The following is a 24,929-nucleotide window of genomic DNA, read 5'->3' as shown; positions in this document are numbered from 1 at the left end:
TTTGGATCACTTTGAATTCACACCTCAAGCCCGCTTGAGCTCATGGTTCAAATATTTCCTTCCCACCATCCAGTGTCAAGGTTGAGACACGTAAGTTCCTTTGCTGGCCCTTTCTGCATGACAGCTTTATTTCTCATTGACCTCATACAAAAAGTATAGTCCTTGGATGCCTCAGTTCTACTAGATTCCCCATTTTTGGTGTTTTTGTTTTCTTTTTTTATCTTTCTTAGAAATACATAAAAAGACAGTGTATCTCAAGTTGGACTGCTAGTAAGATTAGAGTCCAATGTACAGACAGACTCATCAGGCAGTCTCCAATCCAGTAACACAGGACAAGCTTGCTAATAATGAAGACACATGGAACAGGTCAACACAATAGCCTGTATTTCCTAAACAAGGGAGGTAGAAGCAAGAATGTGTCAAGGGCAGGAGCCCTTTATCTGGAAGACTCACATATTCATATCAAATAAATGAAGAACAGTTCTCTGGATTCCACCAGAGACGAGATGAAATACTGCACCCATGTAACTCCAACTTCACAGCCCAGTCAGACTAGAAGTGTGAAAGAAAATTTTTCAGATTACAGACTCCTCTAGAAATCTCATGAAAACTCTGGACAGCTCAATTTTGGTTTGTTTGTTTTTTAAACACATATAAGAAATCTGAAACTCAAATTGCATGGCCTCTGATTAAGCTGTGACTGGGTAAGCGGAGGCTTACTATTAAGATTACTATCCAGCTACCCTCCTGAACCTTCATGAAAGCAGAAGGATGGTCTGCAAGATGTACAGAGAACTGAAACTAAATTACACCGGTTTAGCTCCTAGTGTCAAATACACAGGATTCTCTGGAACTAGGCAATTAAAATCTGAAGTGTCTGTTACTTCTTATGACTGCTGGGGACCCAACACACATTGCACTCACTCCCAGCCCCTACCTGGAGGAGTCTCTGCTGCTGTCGAACCTGCGGCTGTCTGGGCCTCATCGGGTCCTGAGACAGGGGCACCGAGGGAAGGTTTGGATGCGCGGAAGTCAGCACCGCATCGATTCCTCCGCCCACCAGGGGGCTCTGCTGAAGTGACTGATGATTCAGTCTGGTAAAGAACAACACAACTTATTTTCAGGCGCAAGCGTACTGTCAAATTTTTAATCAGTGCCACTGGCCCATTGCACACGTTCGCAAAGAAATGATCGTGTTCAATAATCACGTGTATAATTCAAAAGCAATAAAGGCCAATGGTTAAATAACCTAGATTCCCAGGGATAGATGGTGTCGCTTGACAGAGGACAGCAAGCACACTTACTACTTACAGAAAAATTGCAATTGTGGATAAATTACTGTTTAAAAATGTTTTAACAGTCTTAAAATAATAAGTTACATTAACTGAGCATTTCATCTGGAGCAGGCACCATGGGAAGAGTCTGAAATTTATTACTTCGTTTACTCCCCCCACAGCTGTCCTTTGAGGGCAGCAGTTTTGTTATTTCTATTTTTAAAATGAGAAAACAGAGCTAGAAGTAAGGGACCAAAGGTATTCAGACAGCAAATGGCACAGGTGGGATTTAAACCCAGAACTTTGGGGCTCTGAAATTCAAGTTCTTAGGCAGTATGTTAATGCTGCCACTTACCAGACAAATATTACATATAATGCATGTTTTCCAAATTTACTTATTCCCAAATGTGCTACCATCAGCTTTGCCAACTTTCTGAACAGTGAGCACTCGGAGTTGACGTGCAGCCTTTGATGCTACTGCATGGGGAACCAGGCTGCGGTCCACTGAGGTGCAACACTCTGCATGACACCGAAGTCTGAGACCAGTGCCATCCAGCACAACCTTCATAGCGACTGAAATGTCCTACACCTTTGATGTCCATTAAGATAGCAACTGGCTACATGAGGACCAGCTACATCATTTCTGGTCTCGGTGCAAAACCAGAATGCAGGGCTCTCTGATGAAGAATTAGTAGGAATTTCAAGTAGGTGACAGCAGAGCATTAAAATCAACCACGCAGGCCTTCTAAACACAACACCCTGTGTGAGTGCACAGGTCACACATCTTTGAAGTGGTCCTACTGGCCACATGTGGCCAATGAACACTTGAAAAGTGACTAGTGCAACTGAGAAACTAAATTTTTTAATTTAACCTTAGTCTAAATCTAAATAGCCCACGTGGCTGGTAGCTACTACAATGGACAGAGCAGTTATACACTGTGTCTGCAAGATCCAATTAAAGCAAGAACTGAAAAAGAATCTTTCATGATCCTGTTTTGCCAACCATTCCTGAAGTGGAAAAGGCAGAAACTAAGATATATAACAAAACCTTTATGGACACCATGCACAATGAGCGTTGCATCATAGGCTTTCTGGCTCTGACCAACATATTCTAGTAAGGCACTGCTAACGATAATCAACATGTTTTTTATCTTACATATTTAGAGCCAAAAAACCTTTTTAAAAGAGGAAGAAAAAAGAACACTAGAGCTGACATAGTGGTATCATCGAAAAATGTTACACAAATACTGTGGGAGATGTGAGTCCAGCCATAAGGGCCTTTAACAAAATAAACAAGATAGGGCATTGTTTATTTTGAACCGCTATCTGGATGCTGCTAAAAATGAGATGACAGAATGAAAATTATATGCTGAATACAAGTTCATAAAATCAATTATAAAGCACCACGCCTTAGAAAAAGCTTAGCAAAGACAAGAATTTGAGTGTCTACACTGCAATCATCATTTCCACATGTATCACCTCTGAGAGCCACTCAAGGGCTGCAGGTACGGCGACGCCTGCTGCTGGACGTAGCCGCTCGGCGGCTGCTGCTGCATCTGTCTGAGTCTTTCCATTAGCACCGGGTTGGAATGTGCGGCCGGGTAGGTTCTGGAATTATAGGTAGGAGACAGGACCACGCTGCCAGCCTGCTGCTGCGGGGTCTGCTGCAAAGGCATCTGGGTTCCATACATCGTATAGCCCTGGGGCATGGTCTGCAGGCAGGCACAAGGAACAAAATCAACGTTTCCACTTACCAACAGCTTTCCTATCACTAAGATATGTGGGGCAAAAAACAAGGCCATGAGAAGCCCCCTGAAACTCATTGTTCTCAAAGGCTCTTCTGACTCTAAATAGGAAGAATACTGTGGAGGCAGAGAGGACAGCCAGAAAGTCACTGAATGAACTGGCTGTAGAATTTCACGTTCGAATCTGTTTCACAGAGAAGGAAGCCAAGACTCAGAGTAACCTGCACAGTTACACAGCTTGTAGGTTGCCAGGAGTTCTGTCAAGGTCTGATCCCAAGGCCAATTATCTTCTTACTCTACCGCGGTTCTTCTCCAAAGCTATCTTTGAACATGATACATTCAATCACAAATTACATCATTATACAATGTACCGTAGGTATTCAGGGACTGTTAACTACTTCAACATCTACCATCATCAATAGAGAGGTCTGAATTTGTTTGTTTTTAATTCAAGAAGCTCCTAAAATGTTGCATGCCCTTTAATCAATCCTGAGCTTGTTTAATGATCACTGGTAATGCTTTTTTTTTTTGAAATGTCAATTATAATCAATAAGCAGAAGTGACTAAATTCCATACCCAGTAAGGGAACTGATACCCTATTTCTTAGTTTCCTCCTTCAAATAAAGAGCATTAAAAATCCCGGCAGCATCTACAAAGCAAACGTGGGTACCTGTGCTTGCTGCAGCCCTGGGTACTGGGGGAGCTGAGGGGAGGGCCGTGCTTGAGCAGCAAAGAGAGCAGCCTGGTCCCCTGGCTGGCCCTGGAAAACAAAGCCGAGGTGGCTCTTGATCATAACAGCAGGGATGGATTCAGGATCCTGGCTCATAACCCCCAGAGCCCCTGACAGCAAACCCTATGTGAGAGCAGCACTTGCAGATTTCCCAGCTGTGTTAAATACTACTTCTCCTCAACTTCCTATTAACAGCAGAGACTGCTGCACTTACTATTTGTTCCGCAGACGACTAGAGATGTCCCCAGTGGTAACACTGACATAAACACAAGCCAACATCACCAATGGTCTGCTCATCAGAGAGGCTCTGAGCCAGCTCTCCCGCACACTCCAGGGTGCAAATGCCCGAGAACAAAAGGCATGAGTCTCTAAGTGTGAAACCTGAAACCACCGGGCTGCATTACCCTGTGCTCATCAAGTGAGCGAGCACGTGGTGCACACAAATGGCGTGTGCAGACTTCATGCCTTTTTATCGCGTTTCTTCACAGTGACCTACAAATTGCCTATTTAGCCGTGTATTCAAGGGATGAATTTGAAATCTCTTACGACTCTAACAATCAATACAAATTTATAATGAGTTAATATCAAATACAATTCTAAGCAACTACAATATAAAATAAAACCAGTTAACATCTGCCTTAATTTAATACATGTTTTGGCCTTAGGAGAATAACTATAAGAGCAGCTGTATGTATTTTATATTTTGGCGGCAGAAGCTATTTCATGGAAGTTTGTAATAATAACACAGAAAGAGGCCTAGCTTCCAACCACCCCTTGTTTCTCGTCAGGACTTACTAACTATAAAGAATGGGGTTTATTCTAGGATATTTTACTGTTGTTTTTATCATAGATGTCCTCATTTTTTAAAAGTGCTATACTGTAGTTATATAAAACCATTTTAATGTCCTTAGAAAGTAGCACAGATATTTCTGGCAGGAAGAAAGGGATAAACATGTAGCTTAAGGGGGAAAATAGCACCGTTATTAAGCATCTATCACGCACTTGAAACCGGGCTTCCTGTTCTCATTCCCATTTTCTCACAGGAACTCTGCAGGGAGGGAGCGGCACCCTCGTTTCCGTCAGGCAGGAAAAGCCAGGCTCGCAGCACATAGGCAGCTGAGCGAGCTGACCCGGCTAGAGCTGGCTGCACTCGGGGAAGACTGACTCCAAGGCCTAGGGTTTTTTTTTTTTTCCATTATGACACGATGCTTCCGTATGTGGTATTAAGGATAAAAATATTTAAAATCTCATTTGGTGCTTATTCTTTGGGGACAACTAGCCTCTCAAACTCAACCCAAGAAGAAACCAAAAGGAGATGCTCTATGAAGACTTGCTAATGAGATACTGAAGTACTATGTTGTATACATCAGACGGTGAAGCCTTTTCCCTGGTCCCGACATAAAAGCCCTTGAGGGAATTTAAGAAACTTCAGCGTCTCCTAAGGTGACTCTCCAACCACACGTGGACCAAACACGAATTTCTGAGTATCCACTATGGTATTTACATATAACAGCTTCAACAAGAATCTAACTTTCTAAAATAGGGTATCTTCCTGGTACCAGCCTTTAGCTGTGTAGTTTAAGTGCAATTATCTCTCTTCTTGCTTTGGTCTAAGAAAAATAGCCCAAACTCCCTTTATGAGAATCCACGCCATGGCAGTGTGGCAGGAGTATCGCCCCAAAGTAGCCCAGTGGCTCCTGATCCTCCAAACACTAAGCCAAGGAGTCATGAAATCACCCAGATCTTTAAATGCCACTCCTCGGACCAGTGCTCCCTGACAGTGTCGGCCAAGGTCCCTGAAACAGTGTTGTGCTTTTTTTGTGGGGACAAATATATGTGTATTATTATCATTCTCACAGAAGAAAAATGAATGAATTATGTGAGTTAGAATCTTGAGATCCTTAAGTAGTCTAAAATACCTGTGCCCTTTTTCAGCTTTGAGGGAAACCAGATGTGGTCGCATGAGACAGCTGCGTGCAGATGCAGAAAACAGAGCTTCTCTAGCTTCACTATTCCTTTGCTATGGAAGAACTTTATGAAACAAACTACAACTTAGGTGTGAGGGGAAACTAGAGTTCTAATAAGGTAAATACCCGAGTTACTGGGCAACACCCTTTTAATGACAAATAACAGTTGAGACTGTTCAAATTTAAGAACTATGAATTTTAAACTATCCACATTTTTTTAAATTACAAAATTAATATTCAAGGAAAAACACTGTAACTTTGAAAAAAGCAAGGAGGGGGTGAAAATTTTCAAATCAGTTTTTACACTCTAAAATTCACGTATTCTTCAGTGAACCATTTTTAGTCTAAAGGTAAACGGTTTACGTGTCAATATATTATGTTCCCCCATCATCATTTTCCCCCCAACTCACTACGTAAGCACAGTAGGTAAGAATCCTAGGAGTCAGCACCCTCCCTGAAGTAATCACAAACACCTCAAGTTGGCCAGCTCTCCCCAAGGGCTTCACAGGCGTATTTGCCCTGAATGAAAAACACTCATCTCCTCTGCCAAACTGAAGCGAACTCCTGCTGTTCTCTGGGTTTCCCAGAATAATGCCAGGAACAAATTATTTATGTGTAGATACAGTTCAGTCTGTTGAGTAAAAAATGACTGACTGAGATGCTCTTTAGTAACTTGAAAGATTTTACAAATGCTTAAATGGGGACCAAAATGTGGGAAGAAGTGAGAAAACTAAAAACTGAAATTTAGTAATAAAATTTTAAATGTTGGTGGAATGGTTTTGCTGCATTTAAGCAAGAAACTGGGCCGGGCTGGGAGAGGCGGCAGAGTGAGACCAGGCCTGGCAAATCATGACTTCTGGTCGCCTTAGTTATATGTAATCTACTTATCCATTACTTTCGGAAAACTTCCTAAGCTTTATTTTATTTATTTTTAATCCGTTCCCAACACTGCATCTGGCATACAGGAAGGGCTCAATAAATATCTATTGAGGCAATCTAAGATTTAATTTAGTCTATCTATTAAACAAGAGTTCCAAAGGTAAATTGGGATTTATTATTTCAGCATAAATTAGTTTACCAAGTGCTTTCCAATTGCCCCTATTTTTTGGCAGCATTTTCTGTTTCAAAAACTCACTTAAAAAAAAAAAAACTCTCTTTTTAATTTTTAGCATCTGCCACTATAATGATTTCTCCTTTCTGCCTGCATTACTATCTGGAGAGCAGCTCAAGTCCCCCTCTTAATACACTCTGCTTAACTGAAACAGGGAGAGGCAGCATTAACTTCCTATTCTTGGGGGTGGAGACGGCAGTTCGGGAGGCTGGTTTTTGGTGGAGTATTTGTGTCTAGCCAGGTGCCACGTGACTTTGAGCACATCACTGAGAGAGAAAATAAGACACATTTGTGCCCTGGCTCCAGCACCCAATTTACAGGTGCTAAGGGACCACGCCACAGTTAGCGGGGGAATTCTGACAGTTACGTGAACCCACCTCTGCATTGCTACTTGAGATTAATGCCTACGTTTGTTCTCCTGCATTTGTTTTCATGCATTTTGCTTTGGGCTGGCCTCTAGGTAGGAAATATAAATCTGTAATATTTTCTAAAATTTCCACTTTCTAAAAACTTCTAAGAAAGTTGTGCTTTTACAATACTGATTCATCTTCCTGGCCTTTACAGGAACAATTCTCTCTTTGATGGCTTTATTTTCAATGACACCAGAGACATTATTGAGCTCAAAGAGAGTGGACTCAAAACCTCTTGCATAATTTGAAATTCATGCATCCAGTAAGTTAATAATTTTTGACAAATCATCTTCAAAGTTAATTTTCATTCTTCTGGGCCCTATTCCCTTCATTAGTTCACTCTCTCAGTCAACTGAGAAAATATAAGGATCTCTTTCTAAAGGAGAATTGGTTCTAACTCCAATTAGCAGACAGTAAGCAATGCAATCAGAAGCATGTCAGGATGAGGAATCTTCCATCCACCCCATCCACTAGTAATGCTTTTTCTCAAATCCCTATTTAGTAACTTTCCAATAGCATTTAAGGGTCTCAAGTAGAGACAAGCTGTACCAGAAAAACCACATCCAGATTTTGTGACTCTGTTTCTGAAAATGCTGATTTAGGAACAAAAATAAAAGTCACCCAATGAAAACCAGTGTGGGTAACGTTTTATGAGTCACCTAGCAAAATGGCCTTTATTTGCCACTACTGGTTTGGAAGGTACTGAGTAATGGTGCCCAAGGCTGAACAACAAATGGTGTGACCCAGAAGTTATGGTCAGCACATTATACGAGTGTATTCTGATTGCAGACAACAGATACCAGAAAACTCTGTGAGAGGTCCTGTTGACCAGTTGCACTTGATTCTTTTATAAAGCTTTCATATCAAATATAACTTTGTTGGGAATTAATTAACAGTAACAGGAACGGCTGGAACAAACTGGTTCATTCTGAAATAAACACACTTTATACAAAAATAAACCTTCACAATATATTCTGTTAATATGCTCATAAATCATGAATATAACATATTGATTGGTTGAGGATATACATTCATTAAATTCCTAATCCTGGCGAATATTAAAAGAAAATAAGAATGGTGAAAAGGACAGTGAAGATATATATACACATTTCCATTTATCTGAATGAATACAGAAAGTACATTACCTTTTGATGTTAAATACTTGAACAAAATACTTTGTCTAGTTTTTTAAAAAGTACAATCAATAATTAACGCAAATTGTATTTATTCAAATTTCATTATTATCTCGAACAATAAATGCCCTACAGCAAACATAAGCTATCTTCAAAATATTTTTGAAATCTGACAAAGTTGAATTCAAGTTTTTAAATAAACGAAAACCTCGCCTGCTCTCGGTATACTAAAAGTGTAAAGAAAAATGGATAGAAAAATTGATTCCAAGGAAGTCTCCAAATTTTCCTCTGCTGAAAGAACTAAAAAAATTGCCTGTATAACAGTATTTCATAACGAATATTTTCAAAACTTGTATATGCAGTTAAGGATATTTTCACCAGTGTATAGAAAATGTTACCCATCAAATTGGCAGTGAAACAAGTTGACTTACATTCACATCTGAGATGTGTGCTCTTTTTTATTCTAATGCTTCTTGGATTTATGTTGTGGGTTGGCTACCTGATACAGAAACCTACAAGTAATTTAATGCAAAACATGCATTCTTAGCTAGCCCAGGCAAAGCAGTAGAGATGAAATCTTACGACATGCATGCACAAGACCTATGCCCCCAAAAAACACCTCCTCCATACCGGAAAGAAAACAGAGATGATGCGTTCTGTTGAGAATTTAGGAAGAACCAGTGAGTGGGATGTGATGAGAAGGGCATGTTTCATAACCACAGTTTTCATTATCTTGCACTGGCCTGTGAGTGAGTCAGCATGCCATGCGTTCCCCTACTAATGATGTGAGTTACCAGAGAGAAGCAAGAGCTCAAAACTGGGACTGAGACGAAGGTATACGAACTGGTCTATGGTCCCAAGCCCAGGCCATGAATGTCTGCTGGTTTCTATACCATACACATGTATGATGAAAATCATGACGCAATCAAAGGGGACAACTTTTAGAAATAAACTCCATTAAGCTGAACATGGTCAATGCATTCATGATTCTGTGTTACAGTCTCAAACATAAACTGAGTAAGAGTGAAATGAGGACTGTAATTATCACCAGCTATAGAGGAATAACCCGCTTCTCATTTTGATGTTCAAAGAGTAATGCTATAAAAGTTTAAAAAAAAAAAGGAAAGAAAAGAAAAGAAAGAAAAAGGAATGACAGCAGGGGTGTTACCATTATGTTGTCAAAGTCTTCCAGAAGGGAGACAGCAGAGTTACAGAAGTCCTACAGAAAGGGGACAGCAAGAAAATGGCAGACAATACAGATAAGATCGTTTAGCCTAACGATGTGGGGAGCCAAAATACATATGAATTAGTTCACTTTTAAAAACAATGTTTCAGAGAGTCAAGACTTAAAAACCCAGGCCTTAAGAAGTTTTATTAATTTATATGCCAAACAATATCACCATCGGCTGGGTCACAAATAATATGGCAAGAGTCATTTAATGGAACAGCACAACCTGGAGGTTAAATGAGGACATACAAGGAGTTGGGGGCGCAATCAGACCCAGACAGCTTCTTGAAACTAAGGCATGTTGGTGCTCCAGTGCAAGGAAAAGAGCACCACATTCCTTCCTAGCCCAGAGCTGGGGAGAGCTCAGGACACTGGGTCACATCAAGCAGACAAGACATTAAGTGAACAGGTCACATACCATTGGAGGATAGACAGCTCCAACCCAGTAAATGCCCATGAAAGCAGAACATCAGTTTCACCACACATTCAATCAACCAAAATAGAACACAGATATTCATAGTGCCACCAGTGTTTGCATGCTAATGGGGAATTACTTAGAAAAAGGGAACTACATGCTGGGGGAAAAAACTCCTGTAACTCAGATCAATGACTCCCTTGTTTACTCATTTTCATAAATGGATTTTAAGTGACCTTTTGTCTGAGATATTAAAATTTTTCTGTTCAACTTGCGTTTTAGAAATAGAGATAAGGCAAAAAATTCTCAACCCTAATTGAAAAGGTATTTTACTCCACTAAGGACTAGAAATCACAGGAATTTCCCAAGCAAGTAATACCTATTCTCGTCATGTTAGGGGTAGGTACATAATTCATTGCAAATATTCATTTGTCTTAGTGGTTCATTCTCTCACCTGCTACCCCAATCTTCTCCCTGCTCATAAAAATCAAGCTTTGTAAGCTATCTTACGGATCATTAACAGTTGCACACTCATAATTTCAGCAAATGAAATGGTCGACTTCCTCATCATTCAAATAAATAGAAATACCAGGTATTAAGTAATAAGCAGAGCATCCACTTTCCTGGACATGGTTTCCAGCCAAGGAACCAAATGACAGGGTTTAGGACACATTTACTAGCTCATTGTCCTACTAAGTTCATTTCTGTTGCTGAGATGTATATAAATTATACTCTCTGAGTCAATGCATTAAAGATAATCGTTAAAACTCAAGATTTGTTTCAACAAGACTATTTTGCATACCTTTACCAAATAAGAACCAAATCATTTTGAAATACACTCAAATTATACAATCCAGAAAATTACAGAAGGGAGAACTTTAAATAACTAGTAAAGTTATAAAACACACCTAAACTCACAGGAAATCAGAAAACGCAAATTACAGCGTCATCACACAATACCATTTCACCTGCTCTGAATGAGGACATTAAAGTCTGATAATATCAAGGGTTGGTGAGGATGTGAAGAAAGGAAAACAACTCATTTACAACTGATGGGAATCACAACCACTTTAGAAATCAAATTCGCAATCAAATCCACATTTCCACTTCCAACTCCAGATCCTAAAACTCCGCATGTGCAGAAGAGATGTACAAAAACGTTTACTCTAGCATGGTTAACAGTAATCAAAAATGGGAAATAACTTAAATGACCATCAACAGAACAGATAAATATTAATACTCGTAATGGAATAGCAATCCAACCAGGACAACAAAATAAAATTAGGTGTAACAAAGTAGATATGATTCAAAATTAGTCAAAATTAAAAAGTCACAAAACAATATAAGTGTAAGACTATCATATAAAGTTTCAGATCTGAAAGTAATACTGTATCATGTTTATGTCAATGGATGCAAAAATATGTAGTAAAAATATAAAAACGTTCGTAAGGAAAAAAACCCCCACAACATTCATCGTAAGGATTACCTCTTTAGAGGAAAGAAAGGAAATGAGAGGAGACCACGGGCCTCATTCATGTCTGTACTGTTTTATTTTTTTTAAATGTGCTAGAACAAATGTGGCAGAACACTTATTATTTAATAAAACTAGGTGGTAAGTATGTGTTTGTGATATTATTTTCTATTCTTGTATGTTTGAAATACACTGCTAAAGAGTGAGTTCCAAGGCCATACCATATCCGCCGGGTAGAACGGTTACCAGACAAAAGGGTTGGCTGCTCAACTGAAATGGGCTTCATCAATCCAGGAGGCGTGCTTCCAGGGTGCTAGATTCACCCGTGCCGAGGAGCTAACAACCTCGGAAGGCTCTGACTCAGTGTTCTCTCACCAAGTCACCTAAGTCCTTTATTTGGATGCACAGTGAAGGCACCTGCTCCAGGGTTTGATAACCCAGTGTTCTTACCAGAAACCACAAGCTGTAACTGAGCACATCATTTCTGTCTCTGTCAGCAAGCTTCCTCTTCAATGCCATGAAAACCCTGATGATTCATCGTCTGTAGCCTACAACCGATTGCTTTCTTACAAATTTATCTCAATCAAGTTAAGCGAACATATTCTATGAATGGCTCAGGGAGATTCTGCCCAGGGCTAAGAACCACTCAGAGAAATTCAAAACTGAATTCAGCAGTAGCAGTCTGAAAGTGGGTTAGTAATAAGTCAAATTATACCTTGTGATAAAAAGGTAGATGGGAAGAAATAAACATACTTCTAGGAAGGTAAACTTTACTTAGGCTTAACTTACTTTTAAAAGGGAGCTGAATTTATTCTAGTAGAATGGTTATTCGACTTCTAGTAAATTATTTTTTCTTGATATGGATTTGAAACAGTGGTACGACTATTTTTGTTCATCCCCAAGAAGTGCTAAAATCCCACACAGGTTTTAACTGGCTCTCAATATGCTGCTTTCTTAAGCAAAATCAAGGCTTTTAAAATATTTTAATCAAATCCTCATCATTCCTGTGTAAGAAACAACTTAGACCCATCTTTCCTGACACCCAGGGAGTATGAGCAACCGACTCTCCCTGAGGGGTCAGGGAGAGGCAAGCACGTAGTCACTGCTGTCTGTATTCCCTTGCACTTCAAACTAGACTCCTCTCTCCTGTCCCTCTTATAACACAGGTTTAAAAAAAGGAAGCATTTTTAAGACTGCATAACTATCCCTACTGCTCTCACCCCCCCCAAAATCACTGCGTGGACTGAAGGCAGAAGTGCCCTGGAGTTTTACAGTGAAGGTATGGCTAGAAAGTTACTCAAGATACAAAGAGTATTTTTTAAAGCATTAGAATTTCTTGCTAATTTGAACGTCAGTGGTTTGTCACAGAGCAGGATAAACGGGAAGACTGGCTACTTCCTTGGAGGATAGTAGGGTTGTTGTGAGAGCTAAGATCATCAACACGGCCAAGTGTTTTGAGGCGTTCTGGCAGAAGTAAGTGCCGTAACAGGGGCTAGCAGCACCACCATCACCACCATCGTGCCTTTTTTTTTTTTTTTTTTAAGAAAAATTGGAAAACACAAGAAGCATAGAGAAACTAGAAGAAAAAAGTCACACTCTCACCTCCCTCTTTTTATTGTATATGTACAGATTCGTGGGTTTTATGAGTCTATACTAAGTTTTGGGTGACTTTCACCAATGTTTTCTTGAATAATCACTGCCATCTAAAAAGTTAAAGAAAAGTGGGTTACAGGGCATAAAAAGAGAAATAATATAAATCGAGAACTAAAGCTATCCATATACTGACTATTATATGTAGTGTATCCTGTGTTTTCTGTAGCACCTATTAAGTCCGCACTAGACTCAGAGTCTGTGCAGAGAAAACCCAAGAAACATCAGGGCTTCTGAGATACCACCTCCAAGCCAGAAATCAAATACTAATCCATGAAAGCAGAACTAAAAGGAGAACAGAAAAGGGAGATAATTATAACAGGGAATGAGTGCTCAGAGCAGGTCACTTCAGGGATAAAAGTTCTACAGCCTCTAACTGACTAGAAAAGCACTAGCTCTTCTTTTCGTTTTAGGCTTACTTTGAATGAACCTAAGACATTTCAAGTTATTTGGTCAGTGGCAACAGTAAACTGCCAGGGAGGAAAAGTGTTTATAAACCCGTACAGGAGAGACATACCTGCACTCACACAAGTCCACGGGGATGCGCACCAGGCAGGACACGTCACACACCCCCACGCATCCCCAGCTACAGGGACCAGGGAAACGCGCAGGACCACGCTGCTGGGGGTGGACAAACCTGCTGGAAAGGTCGCGCCTGGGCTTGCCTGAGGAGCCGCTGCTGCTGCTGCTGCTGCAGAAGCTTCATCTGTATCAGTTGCTGCTGGGACGTGATAGCATGAAGGGAGGGCGGCTGCATCATGGCCCCTGAGCGCCGCTGCAGCATGTTGGACAGAGCTTGCTTGGTATTGGTGGGGACAAAGGAGCCTGCCGGGTCCAGTCTGGAGCCACCTACCAAAGCAACCAGAAGGAGGAGCTTTCTGTGCATGTTAACGCAACAGGTTTGCCTTATTTTATCAAAACATGGGTATCTCACTTTCTAAGCCTCACTTTAGGAGCATGATGGGAAGGAAGGCACTGCCTCACCCTCTGCAAATATTGAAGATCTGTTAAGAGTTGCAGCAAATCCTAAGGCTGAGGAGGGTGCTGTTCAGTGGGTGATAATATTTGAATGGCTTCACAGAGGACCCACTTCGGTTGATAAAGTGAAACGTCTGAGAAGCAGAGCTGTTGGCACAATTTCAGAATCGTGTGGGTTTTAAATGATGCAAGGCTCTCAGGAACAAGCACATCACTTGCACAAAATGTATTTCCTTCCTGGTGTATTTTGCCAAGTGTCCTAAGCCAGGCATAGAGACCCTTTTGTAATTGTAAACCCTTTTCAAGTTCATAGTATTTAAGCTTCTTTACCATGGCAAAATTAACATGCCTGTTCTGTGGCAGAAAGGCATGAAAATACTTAAAAAACTTGAAATGCTTGGAAACTTCAAATGTCATGATTCTAAAGACAAAAAACATCTTTTTTGAAGGCTGTAAGTCAAATAAACAAGAGACGTTAATTATAGTGATGCTTAAAAAAATGAAAATATTACCATATTTGCCTACATAATGTGTCAAATGACTTTAAGAGGGAAAAAAAATTTCAAAATGTGCTGGCTTCAAATTAGGTGCCAATCCTTCACCAGATAGTTTATATCCCTCAAATGTATGTGAGTAAGAAAACCCCTATATAAATACCTTACAAATGTTACATCATTTTTTAAAGCAAGTTGAACGATGGAAACATTTTAATGCTGTTCACTGGAAGTCTACCTTCTTTAAAGGCTCAGTATCACAATCGGCAATATGATTTACGAAGTCATTCAGTGGCATTTGAAGAACATTTGGGAGAGGGTAAGAGGTCAGTTTGAGTAATATGAGTAACTTTTGTTGAAGAATTGGAAATATACTAATGCATCAAAACATTGTTGACTCATTTTATAAGGGAGATTGTTTTTGAAAATTAGGCGATGGCCTACATTCTTTTAATTTTCCTAACTTTTCTATAATCTTATACTTCTAAATCAACTAAAGAAATAAAATAGAATAAACATGTTGGAGCTCTCTGCATATTTTTACCTCATTAATTTTTTCCCTTTCTCTCACCAAATGGTGTTTATTATGCACATATACTTCCTTATAACTTTACGATACTTGTGTGTATACATGAGAAAAAGAAAGATGCTTAAGCTGTAGGTGTAGATGTGTTTGTGTGTATGTATGTGTATGTGTGTGTGTGTGTGTGTGTGTGTGTGTGTGTAAGGGCACTGTTTTGCATTTTTAACTACATATAATGGAAGCACACTGTACATATTCTTCCTCAACTCCACAGCATTCATAATTTTATGAAAATCTATTAATCCACACATGTAAAATCCTCATAATTGTTTTCTTCCATTTTTTGGTTACATGTCATGATACCTAAGACTTATCTAATATCTAAAGTTGCTCAACTTACAAACACCTTTTATAGTATTCTATGGGGGAAAGGGTATATGGCCTTTGTAAAATATTTAGCTTTCAATTTATAGACATTCTTTGTGTTTGATTTCAATATCTACAAGGTATAAAAATGGTAAAATAAAAAAAAATGTACAAGGCCCTGGGAATTAACGAGAAAGTCAAAAGAGAGGACGAGCATACATTATTTTCCACATTTACCACTGTCTGGTTTGCTCTTGGTAGTCTATGCTCATTTCTTCAACAACTTATTTTTAAGAGCCCACCACAAGCCAGATGCTGTTCTAAGTTCTGGGCATAGAGGAGTGAACTTAACAGCAAAAATACCTGCCCTCATGGAGCTTGCTTTCTGGAGAAGGCAGAATAAACCAGGAGGTAAGTCAAATGTCTCAGTCTATAAAATGTGCTGATGCTGATACGAAGAAACTCAAAAGACGAGGAGGGGAACAGAGCAGGCAGGGAAAGGGTGGGTTTGCAACTTAAAGCAGGCCTCCTCAAACCTGAAGGAGGCAGGCAGTGAGCGTAGATACTGTGAGGAAGAGCACTCCAGGCAGGGCCAGCAGGTGCTAAAGCCCTGAGGTAGGCACATGTTAAGATCATTTACTGAATATGAATATATCTGCTGTGTCAGGCTGTCTTCTAGATGCTATATTTTTAAAAATTTACTTTAAATTATATATATGCATGTATGTGCAATATAAACCTTATTTCATCCTTAAGAAGAGAATGGGCATTTTGATCCATTTTGTTTACTGTAATATCCTAACAACCAGACGAGGGTCTGGTCCATTGTGACGCTCAGTACATTTCACTGAATGCATACCGGAACCACCCACACCATGAGGTGCAAGTTAGCACATCTGCTTTACAGATGCTCAAGCTGAGGCACAGAGAAAGTAAGATTTGGTGGAGACGATACAGCAAGAGAGCGGGAGAGCCAGACCCGAACAGAACTGACTCCCAGACCAGCCCTCTTAACCGCTCATTTAGAGGACAAGATACAGATTCCGCACTACTGTAAACCAAGAATCAAACATGTTCTTCAGGCTTCAAAACATCACACTCATAATAAAAATCACAGTAAAACACACAATACAGTAAGGAAAAGTATTATTTGTTCGAATGGCACATCCTAACAAAATGCAGACTGAGATCTGAAAATCAACTGTTTTGTAAAAACAGTCAAACTTTCATTCAGAAAAAAATGAAATTCACTGCTAATTAAGAGATTTTTAAAAAAATTTCAAAGCAGTACTAACATTTACTGTGGATACGGCTGCTTTTCTTATTGACATCTAAATCTATTTGTTGAACCAAATTTCTGAGATCCTTCACGGTATAAGCAATTCAAAATTCATCACATGAGGAAACAATAAAAGACACTGCAATATTGTCTAATCTTTTAAAGCGCTGATGAGAATTACATCTGATAAAAGTGTACATGAATTTCACAACCTAAAACTTCTAGTGATTTTATATTTTGTAACTTAGATTTTTCATCAATGGCTAATTTCCTTCCAACACCGGGTGAAAATTCCAAAGTCAGTACCTCAACTCGTAACTTGAAACCTTATTTTAGAAGAGGAAGAAAGCATCTTGAGCAGCGAGAATTCCAGAAATGTGCACTGAGTTCTAGAAATCGGCAAGTTTTGTGGAGGTTTCAGTTTAATAGCAAAGAGCACCCCAGGCTATCTCTGATCTCAGAGACACCTGACTTCGCTCTCTCTTCACATACCTGGAGTAAGAGACTGGTTCTGAAGGAAAAAGCCGGGCTGCTGGGGCTGCCCCATGAGGCTGTAGCCCCACAAGGCGGACTGTGGGTGGTGCACCATCTGGGAGGAGACAGGTGAGTAATTGGGAGGCACTCGGTATATGCTGCTCTGCGGGTACTCCTTCAACATGAAGTTAAAAAAAAAAAAGTGACTTAACTCCACACACCACGTATGTAATTAATGCAAACTCTTCTGATCACATTATCTGAGGGAGCCCCTACCCCAGTGGACAAGGCTATTTCGACAAAGGGGAAAACAGAAGGCAAGAGTCTCAATATATTCTCTGCAAAACACTCAGTTAAGTTAAAACCTGGACTTAAAATCTACTTGGCTTCCTGGACTTAAAATCTACTTGGCTACAGTGGGGGGAAGATGGAAAGGGATCTTTCCCGAACCCTGTTTTTAAAATACTAAAAGCACATTTAGAATACCCGTATTGACCATCACCCACAGCTGCAAAAGCATCTTCGGTTGCTGAGACCCCTGATCACTTCATCTTGGAAGGCTTTCCTGATACCTTGGACCTGGATAAGAATTATGCCAGAAAGGCCCACGATTCTTTAAAGCCAGTCTCCGGTCTTAGTTGCAGTTTTCCAGATGGCTCTCTAAAGCAGACACCTCTCGGTGCAGTCCCCCTCCGCCCCTCACCACACCGCTTGCCCAGGGCTTTCTCTTCCTTACAGCAGCTGCAAAGTCTCTAAGGATCACCCCCAAAGACCTCAATTCCCCGACTCAAGTCCCTCCTGCTCTCGTCTAGTCCTGAAGGATGAAGGAAAAATAAAATCTCAGTTCTCTGTAATACAGCCCATTGGAAAGAGGCAGCTTCAGGAGAAGTGTGGGAGAAAGGGACAGGACCAGGACCCACGTGGGGAGTGAGAGGAGTTTTAGGTCTTTCAAAGCATCTGAAAAGAACAGAAACCCATCCATGTGAACATGCAGGCTAGGAGACCCAGATGTGGGGGAGTGGCAGTCTGATCTTACCAAGCATCTTTTTCAAGACACAGAACTAATGGCAGGAAGGCTATACAAGAAGGGGGCACTGATGTTCCAGTGGCACCCAAAAGTGATGGTCGTCATTTCTAGAATAATATTAATCACCAAGCTACCAGCTAGGAAAAGATGTTTTGGTTTTGACATAGGTGAACGATAATTAGTCATGATGTTTGAACACCAAATTATGAATATTTTTTCCTCTGTATAACAAGAATACTCTTGAGTTTTATAGAAAAATGTCTCAAATTCCCTCTTGAGTATTTTTGAGGTGAATTTAATTGGGAAGATATTTTACACATTAGTTCTATATAATTATTTCTAAATTACCATCTCATGGATTTCTGTTGTTTTCAGAAAATGTTGCTCTAGGTAGGGAAGGCTAACAGGAAAACAAAAACAAAACTATTTTAAATTATGTTTATTTTATATCATATAATTTCTGAAAATATGTGGTAAAGAAACAGAATATACAGGAGAGTAAGAGGAATGGTAAACTATGAAATCTCAGAAACATCCTACTGGATGTATTAGATGCAGTTTCATCTAAGGAAAGCAAACAGAGTTTTTATGTTAATTCACTACAGGTATCAACTGTTCAAAATACAAAAAAAAATATTTTAGACATGCCTCATAATAAAAATATGTAAGAGGAGATGTTATAGGCCAAAAAAATTCAAGTTTCAAATCTGAGAAATTGTGAGGCACTGATAAATGAATATTAGTCACAATCAAAGCCTAAAATAAAACAAAGTTATAAAAAGTAGAGGAGGAAAAATCAAAAGCTAGGATTCTGTCGTCTGTGGCAAGTCACCATTTGTGTGCCACTCCATCAGTTACCCCTGAGCCTTGTCAGGGTAACTGTTACAAACGGGCTTATACTAATCATGGGAATGTTTCTAGGGATAGAATTCAGGAACTAGTAAACCTTCTACAAGATGCTAACATGCCAGAGATCTCTCTGCTTCCCCTACTCACATCAGCTCGCGAGCTGGGTTTCGTCTTGCGCTTCCTTCCCTTTGTTTTCTTCTCTTCATCGGCTGTGGTTTTTCCCTGATCTGACAGCTCAGCTGATTTCCTCTCGGGTTCCTGAGAGATGGGAGATGTGGGCTCTTCCTCCTCCTCTTCGGGAGGCAGGGGCAGCGGCTCGAGGTAGTAACTCCGGGGCTTGGGCATGGGGTGTGTGTGATACAGGAGGAGGTGATGCTGTTCCTCGTACTTGACCACCTTTCGGTCCACTCGGACGGTCCCGAACCAGGCCCAGGACAGAGGAGCAGGGTTCTTCTGACCCTCAAACAAATCCCATGGGGACACTTTCTGCTTCGTAGAGACCTGGAGACCCTGTGGTAAAATGACACGCCATGACCACATGCTCCGATCTTTCCCTGATTCAGAAGCCAGGCTTGCTTAAGACATGGATCCAGAGGACATTCTGGCTGGCGGGGGCCTCAGAGAACCGAGCACACGGCAAACGGGCTTGCTAATGAGTCTGGGCTGACACGGGATCACTGCGAGCAGCAGCTAGAATCTGGACCTTTAAGTCTGGTTTTATGGTTCTTTATACCACATGACACTCTGTTCAGGCTGGAACACCAGATAGTCCAGCGTATTTTTCTGTAGGTGGCATTTTTTTTTATTCAGTTTTTTTTAATTCTAAAAAAATACTGCTAAATACTTCTAAAAAATTACTGTAGTAAACTATAAACCTTTGGAATCTATTTATTGCTTTTAAGATAAAACTTAGGAGTCAAGTTATATTCAGCCTCTAATTGGGATCAAATTAACTTCAAACACGTGCGGACTTGATTCAGGCACCTTTCATGTACTTGATCAGGCAGTCTCTAAACAGTTCAGTAATATTATTGTAGAATTAACCTGCACCAACAGGTACAAATAAAGTCCTTCAATTCAAGCTTATCTCTGCTGAGGTTAGAAGACAAAGCGCTATTCTGTTTCTGAAAATAAAAGCTTCTTATTTTTGGCATTAATTGGTGCTGTCCCTTGGTACTTACCCTGGTATACCAATTTGAAAATATTTTTCTTCAAAGTGACCCCACAAGTAACTGCTCAAGGCATTCCACATCAATGTTCCTACTCCTACTATAGGTCCTCTTCCACGGGTGGCTTCATCCAACACCAACACTCAGTTACCTAATATCTGCCTTGACATTAGACCAAGAGCACATATACAAATGGCTTCTAGATGTGTCACCACTGGAGAGCCCACCAGCACGGCAAACTCAACTTACCCGTGACTCCAGCTTTTCCTCCCTCTACAGCCGTGCAGGCATCAGCACTCAGGGCACCCCCAGTTACTGCAGAACCACTTTCCTCCCAAGAGCATAAACGCTTCCCTGTGCCTGTGCCACCCTGTGCCCTACCTCCTGGCTAACTCTTAATCCTCCAGAATGATTCAAGTGTCAGTTTTCTTGAGGAACCCGCTCTGACTACCTACCGCTCACCTGTGTGTGCGGGCCCCCTCTCTGGGTCCCCGCACGCTCTGTTCCACGACATACAAATCTCACCAGGCTGTAACTGTCCGCTCCCTGCTAAGGGTAGGAACCCTTTCCGCTCTGTGATTTCAGTGATCTATGGTTGCTCCATGTTCACGGAAAGAATAACTGACCCCTCTTCTCATATTTTAGAGAAACTTGCCTAATATCTTATATACACAAGTGTTCATTAAACATTGTTAAATTAGTAAGAAAATAAAGTGTTGTCACTATAAAATATTTTGTTGACTCAAAATAGCTTACTACATGAAGACTATCATCAATAAAATTTTTATCATCTACTAAAGGTATTCTGTTTCCAATTCTGCAGTAAAATCAAACCTGACCTTTCCTATTTTTTCTTTTTTTTTTTACACTAAGCTTTCACTTAGTTTTCCCTTGATGGGCTTCAGAAATTCACTTAAATTCAGAACAGTTTTAAATGAAGATCTTCAAAGATTTGGCCTGTCTGTATGATAATGTCAAGAACCACTGCATTTAAATGACAAGACTATGTTTTAAAAAATTAAGAAACAATAAAATTAACATGTTTTACATGCCCTCTAGGAAGACAAGAAAATGTAGTTTGCTTTTGTAAGTTCATATATTTATATATATACATGAGAAACAAACATTTACTCTTGCCTGTTTTTTATCTATAGAGTCGAATCCAGCAATTTTGTTTCCCTTTGTGTCAATCAAGGAACCCATAGGTTCACAGGTGATGACATCACATGTCTGTTTTGGCAAAGGTAGCAACTGTCGAACTTTGTCAATACTTTCTGATCGTTTGTCTCCCAGCTCTTTCTAAAAAAAAAAAAAAAAAAAAAAAAGAGAGAGAGAGAGAGAAGTGGGCCAGAAGTGACAATGAAGGCAAAAGCTAAGAAGAAGGAAGTTCCTCTATGAAACATTTCCGTTTTTACAGCTGGAATGTTCTTTAACCTTGAATTTGGTCTATGGGGCAGCTCTCATTGAGAGTAGTATGTTTCATTTCTCTTATTTAAGTAGAAAATAGAACACATATACAGGCACCCTCGTTACACAATAAACATCGCTGTGCTGAAACGATAAAAATCCAGAGTAGTATTTGCAATCAGAAGGCAGGAGCTGCAGCTTGGAACACGTCCTCCAATCCAGGGTCAGACCACAAGGTAACCACTGGCTATTTTGTTAGTAAAGTTGTTGGACATGCTGATTTTTTTTTTTCCGGCATTGTTTGTTTACAGTTTATTTCAAAGATTGTGTTAGTGCCTAGTTAAATGAATTGAATTTAGAAATATCAGTGCAAATGTTTATTTTTCAACTGCATGCTGCCAGTCGAAGGTCAAATTATTCCTCAATCTAATGTTGGCATTTTGGTTACATACTTGATACCGGATTTCTGAAGTTCCTTAAAAAATTAAATGTTTTATGAGTATGATTTTTTATGAAAAATCTTCAAGCTACATATACTTACAACTTTTGGGTACTGGGAAGCCAAGGTAAAGCCAATAGAAAAATAGTCACATTACATTAAGTTGAATGCAATAAGTAACATCTAATTTAAGGAGTAATAAAATAACATGCACTAAATAATAAATCCACAAATAATATGAGCTCATAATACAGGCAGGCCACAAACTTACTTTTAGTTTCTTTACTAAGTTCATGTATGCACGTTTGTTCTCTTCAGAACCCCCTGGGGATGCATTTGATAGGTCAGAGGCCAGTGTTCCATTGATTAAAACACCCAGCATGTCAAGAACTGTTGTGAATAATTCACTAAGAGGAGAAAGAAAATGTTTTCACCTTAAAGCAAAACCAAGACATTCTTAACTAATTGAACTTTTTAATTTAAGGTATAGAATTTTTTTTAAGTTTTCTTTTTTTTTAAATGTATTTATTTTAAAATACAGTATTTTTTAAATTGAAGTATAGTTGCCATACAATATTATATGTTACAGGTACACAAATAGTGATTCACAAATTTTTAAAGGTTATACTCCGTTTATAGTTATTATAAAATATTGGCTATACTCCCCATGTTGTACAATACATCCTTGTAGCTTATTTTATACCTGACAGTTAAGGCACAGGATTTTTTTTTAAGGTACCCAAGAAAATAAGGTGTGGAAGACTTTGTAGTCAGTGTATCAAAGCTTCCACCATGCACGCATGCAGCAAAGTCCACGTGAAGTGGTAAGAACATACTTGTTAGCGTGCATGTCAACAGTTCCAGAAGTAATGATCTGAAGGAGGAGGAGGGCCCAGTCTGTTGTCCACTGCGTGCTCCTCTGCACCGTGTCAAACATTCCTCCCACCTAGCACATAAAAAACACGGTGACAAAATCTGCATAGTGTTACAGAGAAAATATTACCTCCATCACTTCGTGCAGCCAAAAGTTTGTCACTCTTTCTAGTACCATCAGCACAGGAATTGGTCATTCAAAAAAAGGGGGAGGGGAGGGGTACCTGAGTGTGGACACATCATTAGTATGAATTATACGCTAGTATAACCAGCTCTTTTTTTGTTCCTAAACTTTCATGATATCCAGTTTCATGATGTACCATTTCAGTCTAGTTAAATCTGAATAGGTCAAAACCAGGAAATCTGATTTATCTGCAACTTTGCATTGTCAATTACTACTGAATCTAAGCCTGTTGCCATAGTAACACTTAGGCATATCCTGTAACACAGAAGTAATGATGAGCAGGAGGCTTGCCCCCAGGTCTGCTGGTTCACGTGTGGGAATTAATATCAAATACCAGGCAAGCCATCATCCAGAGTAGCTTTTATTTGGGTTTGTGCAGTGATAAAAGAAAAATTCCAAGGAATGTGTAATGGGCAAGGAGTCTTAAATTTCTGTGAAACCTCCCTGCAGGATTTGTCTTTATGATCAATTTGATGGAAAGCTTGATAACATTTTGACTTAAAGGACATTTTAATATGGTTTTAAAATAAGCATAGTGAAAGTTTACACTCATCTCAAATCAGTAGTCCTCTAAGACCTAATCTTGGCACAAATGAAAAAGAATGAGAGAGGTCCCTAGGGGTGCGGTGCAGGAAGCAGCCCAATGCCTAAAATACCTCCTGCTGTCTAGAAGCCAGACCAGACAGGAAGGACAGAGGCCGGGAAAATGGAAGGTTAGAGAGACAGGGAAGTAGAAAGAGAGCGAAGAGAGGCACCTTGTAACAGGGACTGTGACCATGGTAGGAGAGGAGTGGAGAGCTGGAGTTATTGTCACATTTAGCTAAGTTTAATGGAGGGAAAACGCCAGAAGAGTCTCTTACCAAATTTAGGCGGAGCTGCAGTGCCTCGTGCATCATCTGCCGAGCTTTTATGTCATCCTGGTATCGTTCTTCTCTCCAGTTACTTAAAATCTAAATGAGGAAAAAAAAAAACAAAACTTGTTTTCCCTGTTAAAATTTGATTCCTCTCATATTTAAAGTTAAATTGAGCTTTTTACTGATAGTCAAAAACAACTTCTTAGTTTAACAGATAAACAAACAAGGGAAAAATAAAATTTGAGCTTTCCTCCCCTTCCTCCAAGCAGATAGAAATCTGGTTATTTCTTTGTTATCTAATTACATATCCAGTTAAGAAAAATCTTATCTAATTACATATCCTAAGTCCTAGAAAATCCTTTAGGGGGCCATCAAGTTAAGCATTAACAAAAATGAAGGTACTTTATTCCTTTGATAACTACGTAAGTTTAAAAAGCTAAAGTTCTAATCTGTTCTTAGAAACAATGATTAGTACATACATATAAACTGAAAAAAAAATTTGCAGTGTATTATATATATGTATTTTTGTGCAATATAATGTATATGTGCAGTTAGACTATAATAATTCTACCTAATAAAATGGAAAAAGGCAAAAAAAATTTTTTAATCTATCATTTCACTGGTCTTATAAAGGTAAGTATGAAGCTAAAGATAGATAAAATTACATTTTATATTGTCTTATATTTCTAGGGACATGCTGTGAATCCTAGCGAATGTATTATTTTGATATTTCATTGAAGGGAGGCTTGTTACCTTATAGACTTGTCTTTCTTGATAAGGATTACGTAAGCTATTTTGAAAAATGTGACATCTTGGGCATCAGTTGAAAGGCATATCAATTTATTAAGAAAGTGCTTCCTCACTGAGTCAGACTAATGT

The 24,929-nt window shown here is 39.5% G+C and overlaps 2 protein-coding genes across 3 annotated transcripts in view; one reads left to right on the top strand and one right to left on the bottom strand.

Annotated features, from left to right (window-relative positions):
- MED12L (mediator complex subunit 12L) overlaps positions 1 to 24,929 on the bottom strand; it is a 294,791-nt gene that overhangs the window by 19,583 nt on the left and 250,279 nt on the right. Inside the window, exons 33-42 of the mRNA XM_031449309.2 lie at positions 24,057 to 24,146; positions 22,976 to 23,085; positions 22,411 to 22,546; positions 21,431 to 21,592; positions 19,272 to 19,634; positions 17,267 to 17,423; positions 13,772 to 13,983; positions 3,690 to 3,779; positions 2,754 to 2,986; positions 938 to 1,094 (exon numbers count right to left, since the gene is read on the bottom strand). Coding sequence (XP_031305169.1) covers positions 938 to 1,094; positions 2,754 to 2,986; positions 3,690 to 3,779; positions 13,772 to 13,983; positions 17,267 to 17,423; positions 19,272 to 19,634; positions 21,431 to 21,592; positions 22,411 to 22,546; positions 22,976 to 23,085; positions 24,057 to 24,146 — 1,710 coding nt within the window. The remainder of the gene's footprint in view (positions 1 to 937; positions 1,095 to 2,753; positions 2,987 to 3,689; positions 3,780 to 13,771; positions 13,984 to 17,266; positions 17,424 to 19,271; positions 19,635 to 21,430; positions 21,593 to 22,410; positions 22,547 to 22,975; positions 23,086 to 24,056; positions 24,147 to 24,929) is intronic.
- Positions 21,859 to 24,929, top strand: part of P2RY12 (purinergic receptor P2Y12) — a 45,238-nt gene continuing 42,167 nt past the window's right edge. For both annotated transcript variants that reach the window (XR_010383287.1, XM_010986787.3), the window contains exon 1: positions 21,859 to 21,936. The gene's annotated coding sequence lies outside the window, so the exon portion shown is untranslated. The remainder of the gene's footprint in view (positions 21,937 to 24,929) is intronic.

The sequence above is a fragment of the Camelus dromedarius genome, chromosome 2 (assembly GCF_036321535.1).
Source record: "Camelus dromedarius isolate mCamDro1 chromosome 2, mCamDro1.pat, whole genome shotgun sequence".
Lineage (NCBI taxonomy): Eukaryota > Metazoa > Chordata > Mammalia > Artiodactyla > Camelidae > Camelus > Camelus dromedarius.
This window is presented reverse-complemented; position numbering and strand designations above follow the sequence as displayed.